We start from the raw sequence: 9,206 nt of genomic DNA, 5'->3' as shown, positions 1-9,206 counted from the left end.
CGGGTGGGGCGGCCAGCGGGGGCCTTTCTGGAGGGGCTGGAAGCTTGCACGGGGTTGTGCGAAGAGCACAGGGCAGGGATCAGAAAGGGGAGGGTGTGACCCTCGGGACCCCAGGCAGGCCCGCCTAACCTCTCCGTGACTTGGTTTCCTCGCTTGTACACCTGAGCTCACAGCAACAGCCCGGCTCCCTCTGGGGCTGGTGTGAGGGTCAGCGTGACGATGTAGGTGAAAGTGCTGTGTGGGCGCCAAGCCCTGATCAGATGTTATTTATTATTCTGAGCTGTGTTTTGGTGGGATACTTGGAAGAGTTGAGAGGGAGAGCTGAGTGTTCTAGGGCCCCTTCTTCCCTGGTGCTGTTTTGAGAGTTCTCAGAGCAGAATGGCCAGGAGTGGGGCCAGCTCAGGGAGAGGCCCACGGCTCCCAACAGGACCAAGCTGGGCGGAGGATTGGGTAGGATGGACAAGCTTCCCTGCTTTTCCGACCACCCCTCCCCCAACCTCTGGTCTGCACCCCTCCCTGCTCCCCCTCACCCAGTGGTCTCAAGTGACTCCCCAGAAATCAGCCTCCTCTCCCTGGATACCTATCTCATGTAATGGGGCCGTGACAATTTTTCTGAGTCCTGCTCAGAAATGGGTCACTGTCCGTTTCCCTTTGTGATATCAAAGGAGGCTGCGCAAACCACGTTCATCAGGTGCTGTGCTGAGCCCGAGTCTGAGCCGCTGGAACCCGGGGTTTATGAAATTACAGGGAATTCAAAGCAGCCGGCGTCGCCTGCTGTCTGGCTTCATTACTAGGACCGGCCTCGGAGGGAAGTTTATTCCAATAATTTAGGGGATTAGGATCTGACACCCTTCATTAGCTCTTTGACATAAACAGAAAAGACAGATCTTGCAGAATGACCCACACGATGGGAAGGAATTGGCTCAGGCAGGGAGGAGGCAACACACTGCCGGTGAGGAAGAGGCAAAGTCTGCAGGGTGGAGAGAGGCGTGCTGCCCCTTCTCAGGCCAACTGGAGGGTGAGGTCTAGCCTGAGGGGGAGCGTGGGTCTGAGCTCGGCGCTCAGGTTCCCCCTCTGTGAAATGCTTGGGGCCCCGCCACCTACTGCCCCTGGGACACAGCCGCTCGATTACTGCTCCCCAAATCCTTTGCAGTTGGTCTTGAAAAGGTACCTCTCTCTTCCCCATCCCACGGCAGCTTCTGACTCTTTTCCTGGCCCCTCCATAAATACAGCCTTTCATGTTTCACAAACTTCTTGTCCAGCCTGTAAAGACCAGAGTTGGGGCTGCAAATTGACGGCAGTTTTGACAGCTGGGTGGGGAGGTATGCTTTCCAAAGGCCCCGCAAGCTGGTGTCCCTGTGTTAATGGTGGCATCACATAGCTGTGTGACATAGGGCAAGTTGCTTACCCTCTCTGATTGTCTTTTCCTCAGATCTAAAATGAAGGTACACTTTGTTGAGAGGACTGAATGAGACAATACACACAGCCTGGCACACGTTACGACCCCAGTAAATATCAGCAACTAGTAGTCCTGCCACTGCTCACTGGGGGTGACCTTCTCCTTCGTAAAGTGGCGGGATGAGAGCCGACTGGCACTCCTTGAGTGCAGCCTTCCTGGTCGTGCGCGAGGCGGCTCGGCTGCCCAGCACTGTCCCGAGACACTGTGACCACGTAGGTTCTCTTGGAGCCGGGAGTGTGTCAGTCGAGGAGCAGGAATGTGATATGTCCCGGAGCCGGGGGAGCCGGAGCATATCTGGTATGTGTCTCTGGAATGATTTGGGGAAAATTCACCGAAGTTGGAACTTGAGACGCAAACTGCCGGGACAGAGAGATAGGGAGCTGTCCGCACGCCCCCTACCCTGGGACCTGGTGCTGGGGTGGGAGTCAGCTTACACAGCACAGGCTGCTCAGGCCCGCCCTGGAATGGCCGTGAACGTGTTGTTTTTCCACGTCATTTGCTCTCAGATGTACTATCGGCGGCGATGCTAACCCTGCGGCTGCAGGTCCCTCCTTGTAACAAGCGAGTGTGTGTTCTTCGGAGATGGCCAAGGGGAGGAGGGGGCCTGGCCGAGAAGTGGGGGGAAGGGAGGCAAGCCTCTTCGTGCAGTACAGTGAGTTTGCGTGTCCCAGAGCCAGCTCCCCCAAAGCACATGCCATTTCTGGCCCCTGAAGGGGTTAAAGGCCTCCTGGAGTCAAAAACAAGCAGGTGTCCCACCGTGCCAGATACGCTGCCTAAACTGCTTCCAGCTTTTTTTTTTCCTCTTCTGCAACAAGTCTGTGATCAGCCACAGGACAGAGGAGCCGGCAGCCTGCCTGTGACAGGCGTCAGGTTAGCTCGCTCCCACTCGGTGGCGCGCCCAGGACATAAATCCAGGCTCTGGCCCCTGTGCGGCTTCTCTCCCTGCATACTCCGGAGAGGGAGCTCCCTTTATCTGAGGCTGCACAGCCCGGCGGGCTCCACGGACTTGGTGGAGGCAGCCTCGGCAGCCACAGCCCCAGCAGCGGCGAGGAGGCCCACGGGGCTGGGCAGGGCAGGTGTCCGCAGCCCCCTAGGAACAGAAGGCCCTGGGGGCCCCAGCCCTGGCGGCGTCTCAGGGGAGGTCTCTGGCCGCCGAAGACCTCGCCATGGGGGCCCCAGGGCGCTGCCGTTCCTGGTCCCACTGGGGGCAGGTGGCCGTGCTGCTGCTGCTGCTGCTCGGGGTGCCCCAGCGAGGCCTGGCACTGCCGCCCATCCGATACTCTCATGCGGGCATCTGCCCCAACGACATGAACCCCAACCTCTGGGTGGATGCCCAGAGCACCTGCAGGCGGGAGTGTGAGACGGACCAGGTGAGTGTGAATCCGGAAAGCTGAGATGGGCCACGTGGGCTTGTCAGTGAGGGACAGTGGGAGCCGGGTGGTGGCAACGACTCAGAACGTGAAGGAACCTGGCCCTGCACCACGTGGAGATAAACAGGGCGTGAGGTCTAACTTCGAGGCCTGGAAGAAGAGGTGGGCGTGATGTCAGAGTTTCTCAGGGACTGGGAATCCTCGGACTCCTGGTGTCGTGTCTGCTGAGGGCTGCTCTGAGCCAGCACTGTGCCAGGCACATCAGAGAGACTGGCACGACCCACCTGCAGCCTGTCGACAGGAGAGAGAGGAGCTCAGGACACTGCAGTAGACAGCACAAGGCTCCATGGCTGGGGAGGGAGGGTGGGCCTGCCCCCCTCATGCATCTGACCACAAAGCTGAGGCTTCATCTGGCCTCCAGGCCATCTCCCCAGGGGTTTGGACCCAGACCCTGAGATCAGAGCAGGCTGATGGGGAGGGTGGGCAGGAGTGAATCTGAGTAGACTCTCTGGGTATCTGTGGGAAGGAAGTAGACTAGGTTTCAGCCTGCCAGATCCCTCAATCCCCCCCAGCACTCAGGGCAGGCCTGGTTCTAGGGCAATTCTCTCCCAGCTCCTGAGTCCAAGGGCTGTTCCTGTCACTTACCCCAGGGTGAAGAGCCTGCTAGTACCTGGCACCTGCCTGGGCAGAGGTACTTCCTGCCAGTCTGGCAACTCCTGGGGCTCTGGCTGGGCTGGGCATCACCAGGGACCATGAGAGACCCTGGTGCTCCCTCTGCCAAACGCATGTAACCTACAGGAGCACAGGCTGGCTTTGGAGAGAGTGGCCTGACGCTCACAGTGCCCAGGGGACAATCCAGGCCTCTCACTGGCAGTGAGCAATGGGGGAGCTGAGGGGAAGGAAGAGGAGGACTGGGGAGGGGTGGCAGAGCATCGCCATCTGGCTGAGGTCCTGCTGTTAGTTGGCTGCATTTGCAGGCAAGGCTGTTTCACTGGCACAGGCTCGCATGATAAATCAGGTAGGGCTTGGAGACAGTGAGACTCTCACTGATTTTGCGTGTCTTGGGGGGAAGGCACCTCTGTGAGGCTGGGAATTTAGACAGCTTATGGGTATGTTCTGAGCCCTTAAGCAAAAACGGTTCTAAAAATTCCCTCCAGGTTTTCTGTGCCCAGAAATACCTTCCCCTGGTCCCCAAGGACCCAGCCCTTCATGGACCCCTGAGTCCTGAAGGAGCTTCCCGGGCCAGAGTCTCTAAGGAATTGAACGGGCCCTCCGGCAAGGAGCAGGTGCTCCTGCTGCTCAGCCCCCTGCTCCCCTCACCCCCACTGGTCCCCTCTCCCTCAGACCCCAGCTCTGAGATCTGTCCATCCTTGTCCCAGAGCCTCCCTGGTGTGGCCTAGAAGACCATGCCAAGTAAGGGCTGCAAAACAAACTCCCCATTCTGAGCCGAGAGGGGCAAACCGTAAACAAGTCGAGCAGGCGGGCTCCACGCAGCCCTTAGCGGGTGTGGAATGTCGGAGAGGCTGAAGGGAAAGTCGCAGCCGTGCGAGGCCCGCCCTGGTGGGGAGCAGCTCACCGGGCGACGACCAGGGCTCAGGATTAGGGGCATTGCCCACAGCCCAGCGAAAACACCACGTGAAGTCCTTGTTTGTGTCAGCCCCAGAGCAGGTTGCTAATTTCGAGGAATTAAACTAATGCCTTATGTGGCTCCACAGAGAATCAGAGGGAATTACTGCCTGGCAAGTCCTCGCCGACAGCCTTGCTGACCTTTGCCACACAAGGGGACTTTTCTCCCGGTTGATTTCCCCATGCAATGTCCCACACATGGGAACTGGCACAGCCCGCAGTGGCGAGACCCGGTGTCCTGGGCCTGTCCTGCCTGCCCTTCCTCTAGGCTTTGGATGAACAGGGGCCAGCATCAGAGCTGCCGTTCCTGATGTGTGTGTGGACAGCCTCGAACAGCTGTCCCAGCGGTGTCCGACTTTTCCTTCTTAGCATTTGGCCAGGGTATCCCTACTGGAAAAGACAAAAAGGCAGGCTCATTTGTTCTAGTCGACACCTCCTTGTGGTAACTGTATGATGTAGAAAAACACCTCATTTCCGAATGCCATCCACTTGAAGCTTGAAACCCTTTCCCACCACTTCCCAGCTCTGTGGACTTGAGCGTCACCTCTCTTAGTCTCTGCATCCTCATCTCATCTCATGGTAGTAGGAAGACCTTCCCTCTTACAGTATGTGCCCTGCCTCTTCCCACATTGCTAGCTGTGTGACCCTGGGCAAGTTACCTAATCTCTCTGTGTCTCAGTTATCATTACCTGTGAAGTGAGATTGATGGTCGTACCGATTTTGATGAACATTAGGTAAGTTGAAAGACATAAAGTTCTCAGAAGGGGGCCTGGCGAATAGTGAGTGCTATGAATACATTAGCGGTTATTAGTATCAAAATGGTTTTCTCACAGGAGCCAAGCACACATTAGTTCCCTTCCCTAGAAATCACGAGGGAGGGTGGGGGAAGCCTGTATCCTTCCTTCTCCTCCTCACTCAGACCTCTCCACCTGGCTCCCCCCAGGAGTGTGAGACCTATGAGAAGTGCTGCCCCAACGTGTGTGGGACCAAGAGCTGTGTGGCAGCCCGCTACATGGACGTGAAGGGGAAGAAGGGCCCAGTGGGCATGCCCAAGGAAGCCACGTGCGACCACTTCATGTGTCTGCAGCAGGGCTCCGAATGTGACATCTGGGACGGCCAGCCCGTGTGCAAGTGCAGAGACCGCTGCGAGAAGGAGCCCAGTTTTACCTGTGCCTCCGACGGCCTCACCTACTATAACCGCTGCTACATGGACGCTGAGGCCTGCTCCAAGGGCATCACACTGGCCGTCGTCACCTGCCGCTATCACTTCACCTGGCCCAACACCAGCCCCCCCCCACCAGAGACCACCATGCGCCCCACCACCGCTTCCCCAGAGACCCCCGGGCTGGACACAGCGGCCCCAGCTCTGCTCAACCACCCTGCGCACCAGTCGGTCACCGTGGGTGAGACAGTGAGCTTCCTTTGCGATGTGGTGGGCAGGCCCTGGCCCGAGATCACCTGGGAGAAGCAGCTGGAGGATCGGGAGAATGTGGTCATGAGGCCCAACCATGTGCGCGGCAACGTGGCGGTCACCAACATCGCCCAGCTGGTCATCTACAACGCCCAGCCCCAGGATGCTGGCATCTACACCTGCACGGCCCGCAATGCTGCCGGCGTCCTGCGGGCTGACTTCCCGCTATCGGTGGTCAGGGGGGGTCAGGCTTCAGCCACTGCGGAGAGCAGCCCCAACGGCACAGCCTTCCCCACTGCCGAGTGCCTGAAGCCCCCCGACGGTGAGGACTGCGGCGAGGAGCAGACCCGCTGGCACTTCGACGCCCAGGCCAACAACTGCCTGACCTTCACCTTTGGCCACTGCCACCGCAACCGCAACCACTTTGAGACCTACGAGGCGTGCATGCTGGCCTGCATGAGTGGGCCGCTGGCCGTGTGCAGCCTGCCCGCCCTGCAGGGGCCCTGCAAGGCCTACGTGCCCCGCTGGGCCTACAACAGCCAGACGGGCCAGTGCCAGTCCTTCGTCTACGGTGGCTGCGAGGGCAACGGCAACAACTTCGAGAGCCGCGAGGCCTGCGAGGAGTCCTGCCCCTTCCCTCGGGGGAATCAGCGATGCCGGGCCTGCAAGCCAAGGCAAAAGCTCGTCACCAGCTTCTGTCGGAGCGACTTTGTCATCTTGGGCCGAGTCTCCGAGCTGACCGAGGAGCCCGACTCGGGTCGCGCCCTGGTGACTGTGGACGAGGTCCTGAAGGACGAGAAGATGGGCCTCAGGTTCCTCGGCCGGGAGCCGCTGGAGGTCACTCTGCTCCACGTGGACTGGACCTGCCCCTGCCCCAACGTGTCGGTGGGCGAGACGCCGCTCATCGTCATGGGTGAGGTGGACGGCGGCATGGCCATGCTGCGGCCCGACAGCTTCGTGGGTGCCTCGAACACCAGGCGGGTCCGGAAGCTGCGTGAGGTCATGCACAAGAAAACCTGTGATGTCCTCAAGGAGTTCCCGGGCTTGCAGTGAAGCCCTCCACCCCTCCCCAGTCCTCTCCCTGACCCTCTTCCATTTATGCATCCCTGCACCCCTCAGTCAGCAAATAGGGCAAGGTCAGATTAGACGGTCTTAGGCCAGCAGGGGAATATCAATCAATGCATCAGCAAAAAAGCCACCGGAGGGTCTTACATCAACTTCTAGTCTTTGGGTTCAATAAAGAGGGGCCCGTGTCTTTTTTAGCTGAGGGGGACAAAAGGAGAACTCAACAGGCACCGGCAGGTTATTCCTGATGACCAGTCTGCTCCGGCCTTGTCCTCGTCTCTTGGCTGTCCACTCCCTCCCCTGGCTCTCCCGGCCTCCCTGCCCCTACCCTGCCTCCCAGCCAGGATTCTAGAGGTGCATGATGGTCACAGGAATAATTGAATGAATTGGTTTGCAAAAGAGGTAGGTGGGGATAGAAAGAAGAGCCCAGGAACTGATTGGACGAGTTCCCCACAGGCCCCCAGAGCGCTGTGAGCAGAGACCACTTCATGGTGGGGGTTGTGGGAAGTGGGAAGCTGGAGGCATGGTCCAACCTAGCACAGAGCTGGCCCTGAGCCGGAGGCTGCCGGGCAGCTGCCTTTGGGTGATGGCCAGCCCCTAGCAGTCCTGAGGCTACCACAGCACAAGCAGAATACATGTTTCTTCTCCCTTGGCTTTATTGATTGGTTCATTGATTGTTGATTTATTGATTCAGTTCTCTTCAATCCAACTCAGTGGACACTTTCTGAACACTTACTGGGTGCCAGGTACTAGGACCGCAGAGAGGTGTTCGTCACTGCCCAGCTCACAGAGACTGAACACAAACGTCCAGATCCCAGGGCTCCCCCCAGAAGCAGACCAATGGCTGGCCCTCCCCATAGTCAAAAGATCCCATTTTTAACAGTGTGCTTTCAGCTGTCACTGGCTTCCTCGGACATAAAGCAGATAGAAGCCCCAGGATCTGTTTTGGTGGGAAGAGAAATAAAGGAAGAGGAAAAGCAGGCAGGGGAGGGGGTTGGTGAAAGAATAAGAAAGGAGGGAAGAGGGGAGGCAGGCTTGGGAAGGAAAAGGAATGTTGCTTGATGCTCCCATCTGGTGGTGGCCTTGGGAGCTGCAGGGACCTGGAGAGGCTCTGGGTGTGGCCTGGGAGGGCTGGTTTGGGTATGTGGCCGCTTGCCGTGATTTCTGTTTCTGGACTTCCTGTGCAGGTCCGCCACCCCACCACTAGATAAAGGATTGGGGAAACCCACTGTCCGCTCTTCATCTACCCCCATTCCCTCCTCAGCCCTTCATTCCTCCATGCCCCTCCAAAGCTGAAGAAGGTTCTTGTGAGGTGTTTTCGTTTCTTCCTCTAATGTAGGGGGAAGATACCAATTAAAAGCTCATAGTATCAACAGCCCTTCTTGTGTGATTCATTTGGGCTCATGCGTGGGTGGGAGAGGGGAGGGGTGCGTAGTGCCGTTTGCTTTGGTGCCCTTATGGGGGGAGGGGCCTGGCCACCTGCGTTCTATTTAGGTGATAAAGGGACACGGCTAGCATTTGGCCCGATGTGTGGACCCACGCCTCCTTACTGTGGTGCTCACCGCAGCTCTGTGCGTGAGGCCCTGGAGCGCTGAGGCCAGAGAGGCCAGGTAACTCACCCAGGAAGGCGCGGGGCGGAGGCCCGGGGGCTCTCTCCCGTGTCTCAGTCTCCCGCCCCAGCGCGACAGCACGCTGGGCCGGGGCAGACTCCCAGCGCTGATGTGAGTTCTGTGAGTTCGGAGGCACGAAGGTGAGGGAGACGGGAGGGGGCGGGGCGGCCAGGCTGTCCAGCAGCGACACCCTAGGGGGCCTCTGGGTGAGGCTTGGTCGCAAAGCCCTGGGTGCTCAGAGCGCACGTCTGGGTTCCCAGGCTGGGGCGGCAGCACCTTCGGTGCAGGGGCTCCTGGCTGCTTCCCTCCCCAGAGGTGTGTCCGGGGGCCTGCCGCCAGGGCGTGCCCCTAGCGCGTCTGTTCCCCAGGCTGGGAGCCAGCTAAGCACAAGGGACACCTGACCCCTGTCCACTTCCCTGGTCTTCCTGGGCCACAGCCCCAAGGAGGAATCCAGCCCCGCCAATCCCTCCTTAGAGATAAATCCCTGCAATAAGGAGGGGCCGGGATGGAGAAGACAAGCTGCTCCCTGAGAGAGAAGAGAGGAGAGAGGCCAGAGGAGTGGGAGGGTCTCAAGTCACCACCGGGAAAATGCTCACCACAGAACTTAAACGAGAAGGTGTGGGCACCGGCCGCAGGCCCACCCCATTCAGGTCCAGGAACCAGGG

The 9,206-nt window shown here is 59.0% G+C and overlaps 1 protein-coding gene across 1 annotated transcript; it reads left to right on the top strand.

The window, feature by feature from the left end:
* The first annotated feature begins 2,408 nt into the window (after positions 1 to 2,408).
* WFIKKN2 (WAP, follistatin/kazal, immunoglobulin, kunitz and netrin domain containing 2) lies at positions 2,409 to 8,309 on the top strand. The gene is made up of 2 exons (XM_057716219.1): positions 2,409 to 2,829; positions 5,399 to 8,309. Exons 1-2 carry the CDS (start codon positions 2,626 to 2,628, stop codon positions 6,917 to 6,919), a joined length of 1,725 nt encoding a protein of 574 aa, XP_057572202.1. The 5' UTR covers positions 2,409 to 2,625; the 3' UTR covers positions 6,920 to 8,309.
* The last annotated feature ends 897 nt before the right edge of the window (positions 8,310 to 9,206 follow it).

The sequence above is a fragment of the Hippopotamus amphibius genome, chromosome 17, assembly GCF_030028045.1.
Source record: "Hippopotamus amphibius kiboko isolate mHipAmp2 chromosome 17, mHipAmp2.hap2, whole genome shotgun sequence".
In the NCBI taxonomy this organism is placed as follows: Eukaryota; Metazoa; Chordata; class Mammalia; order Artiodactyla; family Hippopotamidae; genus Hippopotamus; species Hippopotamus amphibius.
This window is presented reverse-complemented; position numbering and strand designations above follow the sequence as displayed.

Coding starts and splice junctions, on each gene's coding strand:
- WFIKKN2 (XM_057716219.1), top strand. CDS start 2,626: ATGGGGGCCCCAGGGCGCTGCCGTTCCTGGTCCCACTGGGGGCAGGTG. Junction 2,830..5,398: donor GGGAGTGTGAGACGGACCAG/GTGAGTGTGAAT, acceptor GGCTCCCCCCAG/GAGTGTGAGACCTATGAGAA.